Source organism: Taudactylus pleione, unplaced genomic scaffold, assembly GCF_031769625.1.
Source record: "Taudactylus pleione unplaced genomic scaffold, aTauple2 ptg000122l, whole genome shotgun sequence".
Taxonomy (NCBI): domain Eukaryota; kingdom Metazoa; phylum Chordata; class Amphibia; order Anura; family Myobatrachidae; genus Taudactylus; species Taudactylus pleione.
The window spans coordinates 5,391,667-5,412,662 of NW_028284524.1; the positions used below are offsets into that span (position 1 = coordinate 5,391,667).

The 20,996-nt window shown below is 45.5% G+C and overlaps 1 protein-coding gene across 3 annotated transcripts in view; it reads left to right on the forward strand.

Moving 5' to 3' along the window:
* STK11IP (serine/threonine kinase 11 interacting protein) overlaps window positions 1-20,670 on the forward strand; it is a 138,149-nt gene extending 117,479 nt beyond the window's left edge. For 2 of the 3 annotated variants that reach the window (XM_088472281.1, XM_088472280.1), the window contains exons 24-25: window positions 6,953-7,284; window positions 20,251-20,670. In XM_088472281.1, coding sequence (XP_088328407.1) covers window positions 6,953-7,284; window positions 20,251-20,412 — 494 coding nt within the window. In that variant the 3' untranslated portion in view covers window positions 20,413-20,670. The remainder of the gene's footprint in view (window positions 1-6,952; window positions 7,285-20,250) is intronic. The other variant, XM_088472282.1, reaches the window with a different exon arrangement.
* The last annotated feature ends 326 nt before the right edge of the window (window positions 20,671-20,996 follow it).

Genomic DNA, 20,996 nt, shown 5'->3' on the forward strand with positions numbered 1-20,996 from the left:
ACCAGAATCTTAGGCTTATAAGGTTTTAGTCCTGAAAACCCAAGTGTGTGTGTGTGTGTGTGTGTGTCCATATATTTCTACGACATCTCTTCCCTCCCGCAGCCTTTAACCCTAACTCTTCCCTCCCGCAGCCTAAACCCTTTCCTCCCACGACCTGACCCTCCCCTCCCGCAGCCTGATGCTAACCCTAAGCCTCACCACCGCAATCTGTCGGTATTTTGGTAGTCGGAATGCCGCTGTCAGTATTGTCAGACTGTCGGGATGCTGACTACATCCCCATGTATATGCCAAAGATCCATGTGTCTGTATGTAAATGCCTTTCCTGCCCACTGTTTTTATGTCGGCGGCCACAACTGTCATCAAAAGTATCTGGATTTGCTGGTTGCAAAAGGTCCATCTGGAACCGCACCCAATTTTCATACGCACGCTACAATTCAGCACAGAAGCCAGTTTACAAAACCCACCTTTTCAACTGCAGGGTCCATAGGGCTCCACAGGAGACCTTGGGGTCTAGGCGATGGCTCTGCCGTCGGGCACCACATAGTTAAACTCTGCTCCCAGGATGCATCATGGGCCCCCTCCTATACCCCACCCCCAGGCCAAGGCACCTTCAGTTTTGTAGGTGTTGGGGCGGAGTCTGGTCACTGCAAGGGGGCTGCTCAGCCAGCCCCAGCAAACAAGATGAACGGTCAGCACGGACAGTCCAGCGAACGTCCGTGCTGCCACCCCGCTGGTGCCGAGATGCCGGTATCGATCCAGGGATCTCGGTGGGGGCTCCAGGGTCTCAGCTAGCAAGGGACCCTGGAGGGTCCCTGGACTGTGGCCAGACCTTATGGGGACATCGCAAGGTAAGCAGCGGGCGTCTGCGGTAGGCGCCCGCTGATACTCACAGTCCGGTAATTGTTCTCAGGGATGGGGGCTCCCTGAGGATGGCTGCACAGTGGAGCCAGGCATATTTCAGCCTGCGCTGCCACTGGACCACCAGGGACGTTGGGACCGGCGATTTCAAATAGGCGCCGGCGTCCGGGTGGGTTAAACGCATGCCTGGAGAAGAAGCCTTCCCTGTATAGCACAGCAGGCTCCTCCCCCGCTGCATTGGGCCCCTTTCCTCAGCGTCTGGCATGCTGATGCAGCTCTCCTCCCCCAGGCCCGCCTCAATTGAGCTCCAGCAGCCATTTTATTCAGCACAGACGCTGGTCTCTCCAAGTGTGCGGAGCCTGGGTCCCCCCTGCATACCTCTCCTCCACGCAGTGTATGTAGCACTGTTTCCTACTCCACTTTAGGTCTGTGTAGTTGAGGGTGGTGCTTTTGTAGTGCAGGTTTTTCTTGCATTGTATGTGACTTTTGCTAGCGCTGTCTACTTGTACTTTTCTTCTGCCAGCCATTTTACTGTCCCTGAACTTTTCTTCTCACAGCCCTCTCGGTACTAGTACTATTAGGGTGGAAGTGCACTTCAGTTTTTGAATATATTTTGTGAAATTACTGTGTGGTGGGTCACATACTCCCAGACATATTGACCATAGGTGTGAGTCTGGACAGATTGATACTCCTCTCTTGCAGTCATGCTCTCAGTGCAGGGCAGGCTTGAGGGAGGGGAAGGTTGTTATTGGAGGATTGTGTACTGCTTGTTCTGCTCTGGCAGAGACGCCTGCTGGCACTAGTGCTGTGCAGGAGCCTCCCTGGGCATGCTTCGCACAGGCAATTAATGCCCTGGTAGGGCGTTTGGCGCCTCCCACTGTTTACACTTCTATGGGGTTTATGCAGCAGGCGGTAGCTCCATCTCCCGTGCAGGGTGTACATAGGCAGATGGTAGTGGCTACTCAGGCTCTGGCGACACCTGAGAAGGCGATGGCTATGTGCGTTAATTCTTTTTCCACTACAGTGCAAAACATGACGGACATGTTGCAAGGTGAATCTCCTTTGCGCCATGCAAGGAAGACTCTGTTGTCGTTTCAGTCCACGCATTATGAGGATGATGATGTGACGTCAGACGATGAGGAGATACACAACTTATCAGACTCTGAGTCCCCGCAGAGGGATACAGAGCCTAAGTCGAAGATATATGTACAGGGCCTCATACGTGCGGTACGTGTGGCCATGGAATTAGGGGATAAGGACGCTTCGGCGGCCAAATCCAAACATGCTTATTTCAAAGAGGTAAAAAGTACTGCTACAGTTTTTCCTCTGTTGGATCAGTTAGTGGAGCATTTGGAGGAGGCTTGGAAATCCCCAGGTAAACGGTTTCAGCCTCAAGAGGTTGACTTTTGCTTATACGTTTGAAGAAAATTATTTTTCAAAATGGGAAGTTTCTCTGCAGGTGGACTCTCACATTACACGCCTGGTAAAAGTGCGACACTGCCTATGCCGTCCATGTTGTCCTTAAATGATGTGACTGATAGAAAGGTGGAAGTGTGTTTGAAGTCCATCTATTCCCTTTCGGGAAGGGCCTCAAGGCTGGCTATGGCCATCTGCTGGGTGGCCAGGGCCATGGAACGTTGGGCGAACTCTCTGGAGTCGTCCTTACCTCTGGATGCTACCAATGAACAGATCGAACTGGTAGGTTATCTAAGGGATTCAGCTACATATGTCAATGAGGCTGCTTTAGATGTTAGCCTCCTAACATCCAGGATTTCAGCTGCAGCCATTTCTATGGCTGCGATCGTGGATGGCAGATGCGAAGTCCAAGAAAGGGCTGGAGTGTTTACCCTTTAATGGGAAGGTGTTATTTGGTCCGGATTTGTACAAAATTGTGGATACCTTGGCGGCTGCCAAGTCTGCCTGTCTCCCTTCAGCCCCGGTTCCTTCAGGATCAGGAACTTCATCCTTTCGGACATATCGTCCTCAAGGAAAATCTAAGGTTCAGTCCTTTCCTAGTCATGCAGGAACCAAGAAGGTTACCAAACCTAAGAAGCAAGCTTGGAGCACCAGACGTCCGGCTGCCAAGCCTGACGATAAGCCCTCAGCCTGACGGGGCAAGGCTCCCAGGTGGGGGGCGGGATTCCAAGGTGGGGGGCCGACTTCTTCAGTTCGCCCTGGTGCTGGTGCCAGACCACCACAGACACTTGGGTAAGAGAAGTGGTCTCTCACAGGTATGCCCTCTCCTTCCGCAGCAGGCCTTCTCATCGGTTTTTCACTGCGGGACTTCAGGCACACAAGGACAAGGCCTTGGATATCCAGAAGGTTATTTACTTTATGCTCCAGGCGGGAGTCATAGTGCCAGACCCGGACCCTCAGAGGGGAAAGGGTTATTATTCAAACCTCTTTCTGGTTCCGAAACCAAATGGTTCTTACCGGCCTATCCTCAACCTCAAGTCCCTGAACAAGTTTCTCAGGGTGCCTCGGTTCAAAATGGAAACCCTGCGGTCTATTATTCTGGCTATGGAACCTGGGGACTTTATGGTTTCCCTGGATATTAAGGATGCATACCTGCATATCCCAATTGCCTTGACTCACCAGAAGTTTCTCAGGTTCGCTGTGCAGCAACAGCGCTAACAATCTCAGACCCTGCCGTTTGGCCTGTCTACGAGGGTGTTCACCAAGATTATGGCAGTGATGGCGGCCCATCTGCATCTTCAAGGGGTCCGCCTGTTGCCTTATCTGTACAACCTTTTGCTTCTGGCCAGGTCCCCAGAGGTACTCCTCCATCACCTCCAATTGACAATTTCAGTACTTCAATCTGACGGGTGGCTAATCAACTGGAAGAAGTCCTCCCTGGTTCCCTCACAGAGGATGCTCCATCTGGGGGTGCTGTTGGATTCTCAACAGCAGAGGATCTTCCTAACCAAGGAGAAAATCTCCTTGCAGATGCAGGTACGCAAGTGCTTGCACAGTCGCCGAGTGTCGGTTCACTCAGCAATGCAGTTGCTGGGCTCCATGGTGTTGGCATTCGATGGTGAAGTATGCTCAATTTCATTCCCGGCCGCTACAGATGCTGATCCTGTCCAAGTGGGACAGGTCATCTCATCGGATTCTGACTCAGACGCTGATACTCTCCCCAGCAGTGCGTCTGTCTCTGTCTTGCTGGCTTCACACGACTCGCCTCACCAAGGGGTGCCCCTTCTGGATTCCGGACTGGGCCCTTCTGACGACAGATGCCTGTCTCAGGGGTTGGGGCGCAGTGATAGGTCCAAGCTTCTTTCAGGGAAAATGGACAGACGAAGAGTCTGCTCTTCCAATAAACATACTGGAACTTTGAGCGGTCTTCAAGGCTCTACAACTAGCCATAAGCATCCTACATGGAAAGGCCGTGCAGGTTCAGTCGGACAATGCCACAACGGTAGCTTACATCAACCGCCATGGAGGAACTCGAAGTCGAGCAGCTCTGGCGGAGGTGTCCCGCATTTTAGCATGGGCGGAGGGCAATCTTCCTGCCATATCAGCGGCGTTCATACCAGGTGTCCTAAACTGTGAAGTGGACTTCCTCAGCCATCACGACGTGCATCCAGGGGAGTGGTCTCTTCACCACGACGTGTTTCAGCTCCTGGTGGACAAGTGGGGTCTTCCAGAAATAGACCTCATGGCATCTCGTCACAATCGCAAGCTGTCGAGGTTCGGGCCCAAGACAAGAGATGCAGAAGCTCTTCTAGTGGACGCTCTGTCGGTCAAGTGGACAGTCCAGTTTGCGTACCTCTTTCCTCTGTTCTCCCTACTTCCTCGAGTTCTTCGGAAGTTCAAGGAAGAGGGCGGCATGATTGTACTCGTGGCTCCGGCATGGCCCTGGCGTTACTGGTTCTTAGATCTTCATTGTCTGTCAATCGACACTCCGTGGCTGTTGCCTCAACGTCCGAACCTGTTGTCTCAAGGTCCTTGCCTTTACCCGGACCTGGGTCGTCTGTCTTTGACGGCGTGGCTCTTGAGACATCCCTCCTGAGGTCCAAAAGTGTTTTCTAGCTCCGTGGTCAACACAATGTTTAGAGCACGGAAGCCAGCTTCTGCCAGGATTTACCATGGGATATGGGATACCTACTTTGATTGGTGTCGACCTAGGGTTTACGATCCCCAGGTTTTTTGGGTGTACAGAGTGTTGGCTTTCCTGCAGCGGGTTTGGACCTTGGTCTCTGCCTGGCCTCTCTGAAGGTGCATGTTTCTGCCCTTTCTGTGTGGTTTCAGCGTAGGCTTACCCGCTTGCTGATACCCGCACCTTTATGCAGTGTTCTTTGTATTCAGCCACCCTTCGTTCCACTGGTGGCTCCTTGGGAATTGGCTGTTATCCTGAGGGTGCTCCAAGGACCTCCATTTGAACCACTGTGCTCAGTGGATCTCAAGTGGCTTACAGTCAAGACTGTTTTCCTTCTGGCTATTGCTTCGGCCAGGAGGGTGTCATATTTTGGGGCTCTCTCGTGTCACCCTCCGTTTCTGATCTTTCACAGGGACAAGTCGGTGCTTCGGACTCGCCCTGGGTTCCACCGAAGGTGGTATCCAGTTTCCACATTAATGAGGAAATTGTGGTGCCGGCCTTCGATTCACCAAGCCTCTCGGCTGATGAGGCCTTGCTGGATGTGGTACGGGCTCTCAGAATTTATGTGGACTGTACCAGCTCTATTAGGAAGTCGGACTCTTTGTTCGGTCTTTATGGGTTCCAGAGGAAGGGTTGGCCTGCCAACAAGCAAACTTTGGCTCGTTGGATCCGTATGGCGATCTCTGAAGCTTGCGCTCAGACGGGTCTTCTAATGCCATCATCTGTTAAGGCTCATTCCACTCGGTCTGTGGGTCCTTCATGGGCAGCTCATCATGGCGCCTCGGCTGTTCAGCTTTGTAAGGAGGCCACGTGGTCCTCTGTCCCTACGTTTGTGCAGTATTACGCTTTTGACACCTTTTCTTCTCAGGATGCTTACATCGGGCGGCGGATTCTCCTTTCTGCACAGGAGCGTCCCCACCCTTGAAGGGGCTGCTTTGGGACATCCCCAAGGTCTCCTGTGGAGCCCTATGGACCCTGCAGTTTAAAATAAGAGATATGGTAAGAACTTACCTTTATCTCTATTTCAACGAAGTCCATAGGGTCCACAGGACTCCCACCCTGACGCCTCTGTGCTTCAGTTGGGTTGTGTTCTGGTCACCGAGTTTCCGTCTCTTTTCAGTGAGTATGTGATCTGTCTGTGTTGCAGACTGTCTCTGTCTCTATTTCTCCTCCGGCCATGGGCTTGTTACGTAACCTGAAAGTGCCTTGGTCTGGGGGCAGGGTATAGGAGGGGGCCCATGATGCATCCTGGGAGCAGAGTTTTTAACTATGTGGTGCCCGATGGCAGAGCCATCGCCTATACCCCAAGGTCTCCTGTGGACCCTATGGACTTCTTTGAAATAGAAATAACAAAGGTAAGTACTTACCATATCTCTTATTATTCCAAGGAGATGGAACAGTTCCCTAGCATGGTCGCCAGCCAGAAACGCCCATTTCACAGAGTGTGCAGTCTGTCTAAGGACGGATCAATCAATGTGCACTAGCGATATCAGGCAGAGTGCGTATACCAGATCCGGCGTATGTACAGTATGCTGAACGTAAGATCCTTGCGCATTTCCACTGGTGTCAGACTTGGAATCAGGCACACAATGTTTAGGAATGATATAATTTCCCGACAAGGCTCACCATGTTGAAAGAAAAAAACCTACCGAATCAAATAAGGGGACCTTTGTGTTAGTTGACGCCGGAATGGTGGAGATCTGGGCATTAGAACCTCCCCATCTCTGAATTTCCTAATGCTTTCTGTAGTGTAGGGTGTTATTGCCTGGTGACCATCAGACAGTGTAATATTAGCTCTACTAATATTTCTGCAGCGCATCTTGATATTGTCATCAGACAAAACCATTAATAAATCGAAATCTGGGACTCTCCCCTTTCAAACAGGGGAACCCCATAGTTTATTGAAATCAAAAAGGGAAATAGTGTCTCTCTGTAATACAGTTTTTCTCTCATTTGTCACTTTTGTTTCATGATCTCTGTTCTATCTTCTCTTAGATGATGTTGGAACTGATAAAGCTGCCGATTCCTGCGCTAATTCTGATCTGGCTCCGCATAACACAGCATCTCCTTTGGCGTTGGCTCAGGGTGCTGCTAAAGCTACTCCTGTATCTCTGCTGCTTACTCACACTCACATGTACCTCCTAGAGGAGACACACCAGTGGCTTCATACTCCTCAACCTGCCGGTGAAGCATCTACCCAGGAGCTACCAGAGAGAGTGAAGATCAAAGAGAAACAGGCAATTAGAAGCATCAGCTCTGTACATTTATTCCGCTCAGCACCATTGCACCTCCGTATCTGGCTCTACAATGAGGTACGAAGCTCCAAGGTACTTAACAATGTATGGGGGAGAGTTATCAAATTTCAGTTTGTTGCACAGCCTGTAATATGACAGTTAGAAGCTAATTGGTTAATACTTTCTCTCCACTTTCTCTTTCCTAGATTTGATAAATCTCCCACAGAGGGAGATGTGCTAAGCCTTGGAGAGATCACAAGTAGAGAGAGAAAGTACCAAAAAATTATCTCCCAACTGTCACTTTACAGGCTGTGTTTAAAAAATTACAGTTAGGAGATAATTGGTGGTACTATGGGCTCCATTTACTAACAAGTTTAAGGTGTTTTAAACTCGTTGCAAATGAAAACTAATGATGTTGTTATTTATTAAAGTATGTTAGCACCTCTGTAATGCAGAGTTTGTACATTGATATCAGTAGGCTGCCTTTATCAACGAGCGGTATTTCTTAATTACCGTTCATTGTGCTATTTAAAAATCTCCAGCCTCAAACTTCTGTTAATCTGCGCTCACATTGGCCAGCATCTACCCATAATCCCCCCCCCCCCCCAGAAGCAGGCGCCCCCCCCCCCCCCCCTCACACACACACACACACACACACACACACACACACACACACACACACTTCCTCCCACTTGCAGCAGCAGGCACCCCCCTCCCCTTCCTCCCGAAGTAGTCGATTGATCCCCCTTCCTCCTTCTCGAGTCCCACAGCAGCAGACGGGCCCCCCGCAGTAGCCGCCATATTCACCTTTCCTCCCTCCCACAGTAGCCCAGAACTCGGCTGGCTACCACTCCATCCCTGCGAGGCGGCAGCAGCAACAGACTCCCTCCCAGCCGAGGAAAGGAGGTTGCTGCTGTCGGGAGCTGGTGATCTTAGAGGGGAGCCAGACTGTGCATGTGCCGTGAATGAAGCACACGGCACATGCGCCAATTACAGAGAAAAAAAAAACTTAATTCGTTAGCGCTGTTTAGAAAGAAGAACCAGCGCTGACAGGATTTTTAACAGTACTGCTCGCCAGCGGGCACATCATTGGTAAATACAAGTAAGAAAAAACAAAAGCCGCGGCGAGCGGTAACGCTAAGAATCATGGCAAGTCAAATTTGTTAGTAAATGAAGACATTTAGATATCTCCACATTCTCTCTCTCCAGGGCTTAGTACATCTGCCCCTTAGAGCTATTTAAACCCGATTCAGTATAATTTTATTAACAAATAAGCAGATGTTAATGAATTCGTGCTGGATAAGATGATAATATAATAATTGAAATAGTCAACAACTTTGAGAAAAATAGTTTTATACAGGGGATAGAAGGGAAGCTGCAGTTTCCCTGATCCCCTGGTGTCTATCTGTTTGTCTCCCTGCAGCCGCAGGAGGCCGATCCTTTAGGTTGGCTGCCCCTCAGCAGCCCGGCTAGCAGAAAGAGACAGTGGGGAGGTTGCCTTGGCCACCAAGGGGCCGGCCAGGTGGGCTGAGCCTGGCAGCTGCTGGAAGATTGGTTTCCAGCAGGCTCCTCTGACATGGTCACATTATCTCATACTCCACACCAGGATAGTGGTTAAAGTCCCAAGGCACCACCTGCATAATATAAGGCAGTGGACATAGAACACACTTTGAAATGGTGTTTGCTTCTGCAATGGAAGGCAGTTTCCAGTGAAAGAATATGGAGAAAACAGAAACTGCACCTTCAGTGACGTAAGCATCAGTACGGGACCAGAGTCCCTGCAGGTAAAGACCCAGCATCACTGCTTCCTAACCTAGCAGACTGGATAACATCATTGCCATGGTCCATTTCCCCACAGACAGGATCCAGCCCTGGCTGAAGTAGTGTCTGTTCAGCAATCACAGAAGAAGTGATGGGTTAATGGAAAAAGCCAGGAGAACTGGCTTTTCAGATGAGGCTCTGCTCTTGACCAGGAGTATGAAGGGTCTGCAAATGGAATCGTGCAAATGGAACCACCTTGAAGCAATGCACCATTCACTCCCAGAAACTCCATGCTTTGGAGACCTTACAAACCGGGTGCAAGCCAGGAGCACTGACACTTGTCGCAATATGATCAAAATCTTGCCTTCTGGCTGGATGTTGCAGAATGATTTGGCGTCAGGAATTTGAGATGGTACTAAGTGGGGCTTGCTGTAAAAGTACATAATCACTGCCATAATCTTGATGAAGATCTGGGACGATGTTGCTAGACTGAAAGGTAGGGCACTGACCTTTGAAATGGGCATTGCCCACCACACGATTTGGATACAGATTGAATGTGTGGAGCAAAGGACAGTTCAATGTCAGTGATGACACCTAGGCAGCGAACTTAAGGGATATGGTTTACATATGTAAGTCCAGTAACTATTATTGGCCGGTGGGAAATTTAGTTCTCTTTTTGAAAGAGTGCAAGATGACATCCAAGATGAAATGGCAGAAAGACATTTAGTAATAAGGGCCAACATGGATGGTGAGAGATCTGGAGAGAATAAATACATTTGGGTATCATTCACGTGCAGATGATATTGAAACCAAATGAACTAATTTGTTTTCCAAAATAGGCATTATAGATAGAGAAAAGCAGAGGCCATAGGACAGAGCCTTGTGTCACTCCAACTGAAAGAGGAAGCAGAGAGGAGGTTGATCCAGAGAAGCAAACACTTGTGATTTGATATGAACCAGGATAGGACAGTATCCTGGAGACCTGGGGATTGTAGTGTTTGTATGAGAAGAGAGTGATCAACAGTGTGAAATGCAGCAGAAAGATCTTGTAGAATTAGTAATAGTCTTTAGGCTTAGCATTGATGAAATTCATCACCTTAGTCAGTTCAATCTCTGTGGAGTGTTGGGAATGAAAACTGAACTGTTGTAGGTCCAAGAAGTTGTTAGGCTGGTGTAGGCAAGTCTCTGGATCAATTTGGACGGGCAAGGGAGCTGAGTGACGGGACTGTAATTTAAGAGAGTTTGGGTAAAATTATTTTCAGAATTGGTTTAATCATTGTATGCTTGAATAACGATGGAAAGATGCCAGTAGAGAGAGAGAAATTACAGATATTATTCAGGTTGGGATGAGCACAGTAGACAGGACTCAACTGATTTGTGAGGGTATAGGATTAAGAGGAGAGATAGTAAAGTAAAAAGTTAGAAGAGTAGATACTTAGGGGTAAATTTACTTATAGTGAGAGTGTTAAAAAATTAGTTTTAAAAGTGATGTTGCCTATAGCAACCAATCAGATTCTAGCTATTATCTTCTAGAAGGTGCTAGTTAAATGTTAAGTAGAATCTGATTGGTTGCTATGGGCAACATCACTTTTAAAACTCACTTCTAAAAACTCTCACTTTAGTAAATTTACCCCTTAATTTTCATTTGTAGGATCGTATCTAGAGAGGGTGCCAGAAGATTCAGGGGAGTAAATGAGTTGGGTGCTGGCTGCAGAAGAACATAACATTTCATATCGGATCTTAGCAATCTTGTCCTTGAAATAGGAAGTAAGATATTGGGCACTGATAGTAGCTGTTGGGTTTGGTGTGGGAGGGGAGAAAATAGATTTAAATGTATTTAAAAGCCACTTGGGGTTATAATCTTGAGCAGAGATTGGAAATATGTTTGGCACTGTAGAGAACTTTCGATAGAAGTTGTAGATGTGAGGAAGTTGTTAGGAGTAATAGATTTATTTCAATGACGTTCTATTTTATATAGTGTTTTGTGTCATGTTACTTTAGAATGCCAAGGCTGACCTCTAAGTCACGTTGGGTGTGAGGAGTAGCTGGAGTCACCTCATCAATGCTTATGTTAGGTTTGGTTAAGATGTGGCACAGCAATATCAGTAGAAGTAAATGTAGAAATTGGTGAGAGAAGTTGTTGCAGAAAAGTGGAAAGTTGTTGAAAATGAATAGTTACTATGTCTGTGGGTTTGAGCTATGAGGAGATTGGTAGAATTTAACAGAGAGATTGAAGTAATGGAGAAGTGTGCAGGTTTGTGCTCTAAGGGGGGAAAGGATCGTTACATCATAAACCCAACCCAAGCATATTCTGGTGTCCGTCCTCATGAGTAAAAGAGTCAGGGCCTGATTCCCATCTGGACACAATCGATGTTTTACGCAGATTGAGTGATTGTCCGCCATTGTACACACGCAGCGATTGAATCGCGATTTTGGTCACAAAGAGGATTCACTCTCAAAGTGATTGACAGGTAGTTGGTGTTTGCGGGAGGTAACGGGCGAGTGGCTACAGAAGCGCAGGTGCGTCGGGTCCGTTTAATCATTGTTGTCTGGTCGTGAAGAGCCGTTTGCGAGTTAGGAGAGCCGCCCTGTTTGAGACAGGTCAGACTTGCTCAGAAGGTCGATGGGCGCCCGATCTGCATCAGTGTTTCTAATGTTTACGTCGTCGGACAGATTTGAGAATACCTGAGCATAGGGAAGTCCACTGCTGCAAACTTCTGAGTCATTAGCATATATTCGCAATTGCAGAGTGACTGAAATCGCAAATGCAATTGTGTCCGGATCGGAATAAGGCCCTCAGTCCACTGGGAGAGGCCAAGGAAGGAGTTTAGAGAGAGTAGTTTGGAGGCACAAGGAGAATGTGACAGAAACAATATGGAAGGATACTAGCGCTGGCACGGATCAAACAGACACATTAATACTCAGATATGTCTGTCTGATCTCTGACTGCGCCAGTGTCCTTCTATATTTTCTGTGTGACTTTCTTGAGGAATGATGAACCTTGGCTTGGATCAAGCTCTTGTTGTGTAGTTTATTTACAAGGAAATTTTGGACAATTAATAGGAATGTTGAAATCACCTATGATGATATATCCCTCTTCCCAATTACACAAAGTAGATATAAATTGTAGTGAATGTTAATAATTTATAAAGCAGATTTTAGCAGCAGGCTAATAAGAGACCAAAGTCATTTCTGGTGAAAAATATGTCTAAAAATAAAAGGCCAGTCAGGGCCTGCGCCACCATTAGGCAGAATTAGGCAGCTGCCTAGGGGCGCCGGCCACTGGAGGGAGCTGTGCGCCACCCTATTATATTAGTGAGTAGTGACAGACCCCCTGCTGCGGCACTTGTAAAGCCAGGACCGCGTATATGTGTGTATATATATGTGTGTGTGTGTGTGTGTGTGTGTATGTATATATATATATATATATATATGTGTGTGTGTGTGTGTGTGTGTGTGTGTGTGTGTGTGTGTGTGTGTGTGTGTGTGTGTGTGTATATATATATATATATATATATATATATATATATATACACATACAAAAATGAGCACTGTACAATACATACTTTTTAATATATATATATTAAAAAGTATGTATTGTACAGTGCTCGTTTTTGTATGTGTGTGTGTATATATATATATATATATATATATATATATATGTGTGTGTGTGTGTATGTATGTGTGTGTGTATATATATACACACACACACACACACACACACACACACACACACACACAACACACACACACACAACACATAAGTTCGGCACTCGGTGTAACAATAATTACTTAGCTGGTTGCCCCCACAAAGTTCAATGTCATAGAATCCATCCAGTGTGGCACTCCACGCTAATAAAATAAGTTTCTCACACAGCTTGAGGTGTCAACGTTTCAATGCTTATTATATAGCATTTTCATCAGAAAAAAGAAAAATTGCAAACACACTCACCTTAAATACATACACGAGTATCACCCAGTGCTAATGCGCGGACAGGTCAGAGCGGGACTGCACGCGTGACCGCCGGCGGGCTCCGATGACGTCATTACTTCTGAGCATTCGTGCACCATCGCCATAGATACATATACAACAAAATAGGCGGACATATACAAACAAGGCAAATCTGATCGTATAGACATTCAAATGCTCAAACTGTAAATATATTTGGTGTATCCAAACACCTAAGTCTCCACATGTAGATATGTAGAACCAAAATATGCACATATAAATCACAGCAGCATATGGATAACAACAACCCATTCATTGCTGCACTAATGCAGGCAATCTTAAAACTAATAGACCTTAACACATGATTGTAATGCAAACAGAGAAAACCAACAGTGGGATACTTATTAATAGCATACTACAAAAACAAGCCTAAGCCTAGCTGTTCATTTAATCCTCTGGGGGCCATTGTACCCAATCGATGTATCCACCATGCCTCGCACTGCATTAACATTCTGGGTCTATTACCCTCTCCATTCAATGGTGGAATATGGTCAATCATGCGGTATTTGATGGTTGATAGAGGATGCCGAGCACTGGCAAAATGCCTGGCAACAGGCTGCTCGCTTCTGCCACTGCTGAAGGCTGCTCTAATAGCACTCCTGTGGGCAGCCATGCGCTCTTTAAATGCCCTTTCGGTCTTCCCAATGTAGGAAAGTCCACAGGGACAAATAATTTGGTATACAACAAATCGCGTATTACAAGTTAATTTGTGGCGTATTTGAAATTTATATACTGAGTGGGGGTGATAAAAACTGTCACCAGGTATCAAGTACCTGCAAGTGGTGCAAGTACACCTGGTGCAGCCCAACTTGATCCCACCCCTATTATCTGCCATGGGACCAGGGCTCGATGTGTCAGTTTTGACTAGGATATCTCTAATACTACGACCATGTTTGTAGCACGACATTAAATTAGTACCATGTAATTTTAAGTCAGGGTCAGAACATACAATAGGCCATAATTTCTTGGATGTTCTGTTGATATGATAACTGTGTTGGTTAAAATGGTTAACCCATGGTAGAAACAACGGTTTAATTTTAATCTGGCTCTGTGTCAAAATGGTATTCCTATCCAACGCCAATACCCTTGCCTTAGTTTCTTTTAACAGCTTCGAATCATAACCCCTATCTAAAAATTTCTGGATCATTTCATCCATTTCACTTTCGGCCACTTGAGGGTAATACGTTTTACCCTTAATAGTTGGGAATAGGGCAAATCCCTAATTAGGGGTTTTGGATGGCAACTGTCTGCTCTAAGCAGATTATTCCTGTCTGTTTCCTTATGAAATAGGCTGGTGGAAATTTTACCCTGATTAACAGATATATTCACATCAAGAAAACTGACATTTTCAATGCTAGTATAGTACATAAGTTTTACCGGACTATCGCTGTGATTGTGCTGGTTAACATGGTCTATGAGATCTTGCTTGGGACCTAACCAGATTAGGAGCAAGTCATCAATATAACGCGAATAAAATGCTATTCTATCTGAAATAGCTGGGTTGTCAAAAAAAACAGATACTTCTCTACAGCAAACATATAAATATTTGCATAGTATGGGGCCACACTGGACCCCATCGCACACCCAATTAGCTGGAGATAGAATTTGTTGTCATACAGAAAAAAATTCTGCGTAAGAATAAGTTGTAACAACTGAATAGTTCAATGTTCGGTCCTTCATACAGCTCATGATTATTCAAAAATTGTTTGACAGCAGCTAGCTCCTCCCCTTGTGGGATGATGGTGTACAGTCTACCAACGTCCATGCTGCAAAGCCATATTTCTTATTGAAATATTGGTAGATCCACTAATTTTCTGAGTAAAGTAGATGTATCCAAAAGATAACGTGAATGACTTCTGATGCATGGTTGCATGATGAAATCCAGGTAGATAGCTGTGGGTTGTAATAATGAGCCCCTGGCTGTTATAATGGGGCAGCCTGGAGGGCCAACTAGAGACTTGTGTATCTTTGGTATACTGTACAAAACTGGTACCACCGGGTATGCTGGAATCAATGCGTCTCGTACGACAGTTGTAATCAATCCCTGTTTAACTGCATTATCTAGAATGTTGGTTAATTCACTTTTAATTGCATTTGTGGGATCAGAGGATAGTAGTTGATAGGTATGCACATCCTCAAGATGTATATTAACCTGCTGCTTGTATTTACATAGGTCTTGAATGACCAATGCTCCACCCTTATCCACAGGTCAAAAAACCAACTGTGTATTCTGGGCCAGATTTTTGAGTGCTGTAGCTTCTTTAGACAGATTAAATCGTATGGGGGACAACCCAGCTATACTTGCTTCTACCTCTGTATGTAGCAGTCTCATGAACGTCTTGATGGATGCATTTGACGACAATGGGTCAAAATTATACCTAGGCTGAAGTTTTTGTAATTTGGGTGTCAATAGTGCGCTTTCACTGTGCATAGTCTCAGGAGATTTAGCAAAATACTCTTTGAGCTTGAGCTGTCTATGCAGCGAGAACTGCTCAATTTGCCTCTGCAAAGGATTCACTACTAAGTTTTGCGCGGTAGTGGTGGTTTTGTTCCACGTCCTCTGCCTTTTAGTTTGACCACCCCTTCTGGTGTGTTGCCTCCACCACCTCCTTCTTGTGACCTGGTGGTCACCCCTAAAGGGTGTGGTTGACGTTTACATCTTCCTCTGATATCAGATCGGTCTTGGTCACTCTCAGATGATTTGTAATCAAATGGTGAATCTGAGTAATTTCTTTTACACCGATTTCTCCTGAAAAATGTTTTTCTGCCATCATTGACTCGGTCAGGCCATCTGTGCACTGTATGGAGTTCATAATTCGTGTCTACCTTGTTGCACTTCTCTTTTTTATATTTGACTAGATCACGTTTGTATGCCTGTATTTGTGCATTAAGTTTATCAAGCCATATGATGTCTGGATCATTTTCTAGAGTGGATTTGTGCAAGATTTCAAAAGCACCTATTTTTTCTTTAACTGCATTTAATTTTTTAGTGAATTGTTCGATAATAAGTAACATGAGATCGAACGAGCACTTATTTAATATGCCCACCCAGCGTTTGCAAAAGGCTGGATCATGTTTGCCTATAGTGGGGCAATTCTTCACTCTGAGTCCTCTAGGTATTTTTTTGACCCTATAGTAATCACTTAATGTGGATCCGTGGTAAAAATAATCTATTTCACGTTTTTTGTATTTCAAAATTTCATAGTACAAATCTTCCACCGGAGTGGACTCCAATTGATCAAGTGACGTGCTTTTAAACAGAATTGCCTCAGCTTCTGACTCCGAATATAAGTGGACATCCACTATTGGGTATATATTATTGCTGTACCCACTAGCATTATCCTCCGTATCCACGTCAGCCATAGAGGGACTAATATATAGTAACGCCTTATGCTGACAATGCTTACTTAATAAGTCAAATAAATGCAGTTATGGGAAGTCAATCAAAAATATAGATCATGCAAATACAACATAACATCAAACGGATCTGTCAAAAATTTTTTTAATGCTATTCCGTGCAAACACTAATCATGTGTTTTAGACTATAGCAATCCATGAATATACTGAAAAGGTCGCATGCCACAATGCAGTATATATAATAACATAAATGATCCTCATTTGAATACAACTACTTTATTTTATCTTATTTTTTTGGGGGGGGGGGAGGGAGTGTTGTGTAGCGCTGCCTAGGGCAGTACATTTCTCCTGGATTCCCTCCAGGACTGGTGTTGTGAGAATCCAGGAGAATCTTTCAGAGCAGAAATGCGTTAGATGGAGGAATAAGTATCACTTCATTTACAGCGCACACAGCAGATATAGGGCCTGATTCCGAGGTGGATGGTATTGAACAGATGCAAGGAAGCTGCGGTGCAAAAGTGTCCAACTAAAATACAAATGCAGCAGGAGGTGTCTATAGGAAATAAACACCTCTAACATGCATCTGAGATCCTTGTGCAGCATCCAAGGTGCAGCTTCTGATCATGTCACGATGGTCGCTGCCCTTGGCCAGGCTGCACAAGCCGAAGCTTACTCAGCCTGGCCCTCGAAACCTCTCTGCCAGGTTCAGGAAGTCTGAGTTTGATGATGCAGCCCCTGAGCGTGGCACACCTACCTTTTGTAAAATGGTCCCGGCCGCAGAACACTTCTGCACATGCGCAGAACGGGTCCTACACATGCGTAGACCCCCAAACATGGGATATCTATATAAACCATTGGATTTACGCATATCTGAATCAGGCCCATAGACTCTATATTCGGCTAGATTTGCAGTTTCTCTCTTGGTAACTTTAAAAGGATACGTTGTAGTCAGAATACTGTGGCACCTTCCCTGGATTTCTCGGTTGGTGCTTTTAGGCATCAAGAGACTGCACGGGTCCTGACTAGCCCTGCTAAGGTGTCAGGGTTTATACTACATTACCATCGGTTCCGATATCTATAGGACTATAAATAATCTGGATTCCTGGAAGAGCAAATCTGACCATCCTAGAGGAGCTGGTTTCAACTATATTAACTACTAATATCAATGATATTGGAATACATGTACACTTGTTGAGTTTAGAGATTCATTACAGATGTGTCCTTGCACATCTTTGCTACAGTCGCGCCAAACAGCCCATCTCTGCACTCCAGGTCCCGTGAGACTCTGCTAGCGCCGGGCGTCTTGGTTTTTTTTTTTTGCCAAAACTGCATATAATTCACAATGTGATCCAACTGGGTCGCACCAGCAGACTGTGCTGATTAATTAATATGCAACACTTGTATACCTGTGTGCGACTGAGTCTCTGAAGCAGCATATGAAATTCTACATTGCAGCGGTAACGGCTTTTTTGCACCACCATAATCTGTTTACAGACTCCGTTGAACACCGATATACAAGTGTCACATATCAAATTAATCAGCACAGTCTGCTGGTGCATCATAGTTGCATCGCATTGTGGCTTAGACGCATTTTCAGCAAAAAAGACACCCAACGCTAGCAGAGTTGCACAGGACCTGGCGGCTCACTCATGCCGATCATATTGCGCTTCATGGTTCATTGAGGATTGATGTATGAGAACATATGTATGAATACATTAAAATATCTTTTTGAACTACGTCAACGCTGGATGCTCTTTGTTTTTTTTATATCAATGGATCTCGTTTCATTCCATTGCAAATGCAGCAATAGAAATGGAAGCCGCATCGCATTTTATCTTAACAGCTGAACCTAACACTAGAGGTTGACAGAAGACTGGCTGCTCTCCTGATAACACAGCCCCAGAACTCCTATGCTCATTATAGAGAGATAACATAGGCAATGATGAGGGGGAGGTTGCAGAGTAATGATTACAGTCATGGTGGTTGTACTGATGGAGTTATAAAGCATCTCTAAGTAACATGTCGCTTCAGTACGTGATGTGTCTTTCAACTTCATTTATCTTAATTCATGTTTTTAGTGCAAAAAAAAAATAGAACATACTAGTGTAGCTGTATATAGTTTTGCTATTCAAAGCAGCTGTGCAACCTAGTTATAGGGGTCTATTCATGTATATGTGCGATAATGAACTGTTACTTATCACTATAGATCGCATCATTTCAATGCGATCTATAGCTTAGATAAGTAGCAATTCATGTACACTTACCTGTTTGGAGAGGAGATGCGGTAAATCCCTGTGCAGCAGTCCCATCTTCTCCGTGACTTTTTGTTTAGTCACTTCTTCTGCGCACTGTCATCACTTCTTCGCTTCTAAGAAAAAGAATCACCATCTCAGGATAGCGTTAGTGGTTTCCTGAGGGGAATAGAGCAGGGAAGACTCCTGTCTCGCTGCCTCCTCCCTGTTCTCCCCACCTCCTGCACTGACAGCCAATCACAGGGACCCAGGGAGAAAAATTCCACCTCTGCTCCCTGTGTGACAGGGGACACTATAATGAGAGCTGCCCAAGGCCGGCCATCTGCCCCTACCCTCGCCGCCATGCTCGTTGTATAGATTAATGAAGTGACCCGGCATATATCGGGTTACTTCACACTGCTGCCCCCGTTACCTCCATGGCCGACCCCCGCCGATTGATCCCTTGCTGTAGCTGTGGCTGCTGCTACACAGCCATTTTTCCCGGGGGCTCTGTAATGCATTAGTGGCAAATGAATTGTGCCACCATACAATAATGTTTTCTGGGTAGTACTACTGCTTTGAAAAAAAAATACACCCAAAACTTAAAAATAATTTTTTTAGTAGAAATCAGTGTTAGACTGAAATACACAGTATCACCAGTATGCAGCACTCTGATCCAGAGAACCCTCAATGTCTTTAATGGACCATTGCAGCTTCCCAGATAGAAAAAATGGTGCATTTAAAGTAAATATTTTAGCTTAACAAACAAAGGGCCTGATTCAGACCTGCTCGCGAGCGGATTGCGCTCGCAAGCGGGTCGATGGTGGCCCAGTGTGCATGTGCGGCACGCACTTGCCCAAGCCCCGTAGCGAGTGAGAACTTTACTCGCTCCAGGTCTCGCAACAAAAAGGGGCGGCTGTCGATGTTGATTGACAGCTTGCCCCATTTTGTAGGTGGGTAGAGGGGGTGGCTGCACAAATGGAGGCGTTCCCCATGTCAGTAGTGGACTTCCTGCTCTATTAGACCAGGAAGTCCACTCGCAATTGCGAGTGGAGAGACCCTACCTTAGGGTCTCCTCGCAATGCCAATGGATAATCACGACCATCGCCAGGCCGCTCACACAAGCTGTAAGTGGTCACCCACAGATTTACGAGCGGCCTGGAGGCAGATTAAAAAAAATAAAAATCTGCCCTGATTCAGAGCGAGCGCTCGCAAAACAGCGAGCGCCTCTGAATCAGGCCCAAAGTTTTGAGTTGCGTTATTGTCTAATAAATGTAAATGTTTTACACTGGTGAAGGGTAATAAAATTGTAACTTAGGAAACCAGCAAGCATCAGCTTTAAGAAGAGAGAGAGACAGGTTTATGGCTAGTTGTTCATCCTACAGAACTGACACTCTGCATTGCTAACAATGCAAGGCGGGATGAAATCATTTATTTATTTTCTGGGGCGGTGGATTTCCCGTATACTATTTCTATATGTCGCCCTTTATTTGTCAGTACCTGTGAGGTTTCCTGATAACTCCCCTTATTCGGATATTTTAAAAGACTTTGCTGTGTATGTGAATTCTCTTAGTGTTCAAGGCTTATGAACTTTAGGATGGGTTTAAACTTGTTTCTGACATTGAGAACTTGGAGATTATGTTTAATACCACATGACTAGTCATTGACTGTATTCTGTATCATTTCCTTTTCCCTGTACAGATGCAGCAGAAAGAGAGCGCGTGGCTTCTGTGGACAGAGGACCCAGAGCTGCCTAGAGAGATTGTAGAGTGGCTCAGAGTCCCATGGGAAGCTGAGTACCACATACACTTCAACCAGATTATCCATGATACACTGGAGTCATATTCACCTTGTACCAGGTAGACCATATAATCAGAATTACTCTGGCACAGCGGGATTGTGTTCATTGGTCGGAGGTAACATGTATGGTGACAGGCTGGTGTTCCTGGATACCTACAGATGTATCTCACAAGAGGTGAAGAACCCGTCCTCAGGAATTGTGTAACGGAATCCGGGACGAGAGGAAGGAGCGTTGGAGGATTTTGCACTGATTTTGTTTTGTTTTTTTGTAATTGCTGAAAATGTCTTGTTTTAAGAATATGTAATAAAGTTTCTACCCCGTTTTAGAGAGTCTCCTGTAGAACACAGATTATTGTGTGCTGTCTATACCAATTTCTACCGAGGACATCTGAAGGAACACACCTGCAGAACATGGGAAGAGAGAAGGGTGATGTTTGGGATACAGGCGGAGTACTTATAATGCCGGGAAGGAGGTTAAAGCTGATTCCTTACATAATATTTATAAGACATTTGATTTCAACGTCTTACTGTAGATCTGTCATTGCTGTTTGCTTGTTCTGGACCACTAAACATTTGTACCTCATTAGTAAATAGCCTGCACTGTCTTTGAGAGAGATATATATCTCTCATTATGGCGACCATCTTGA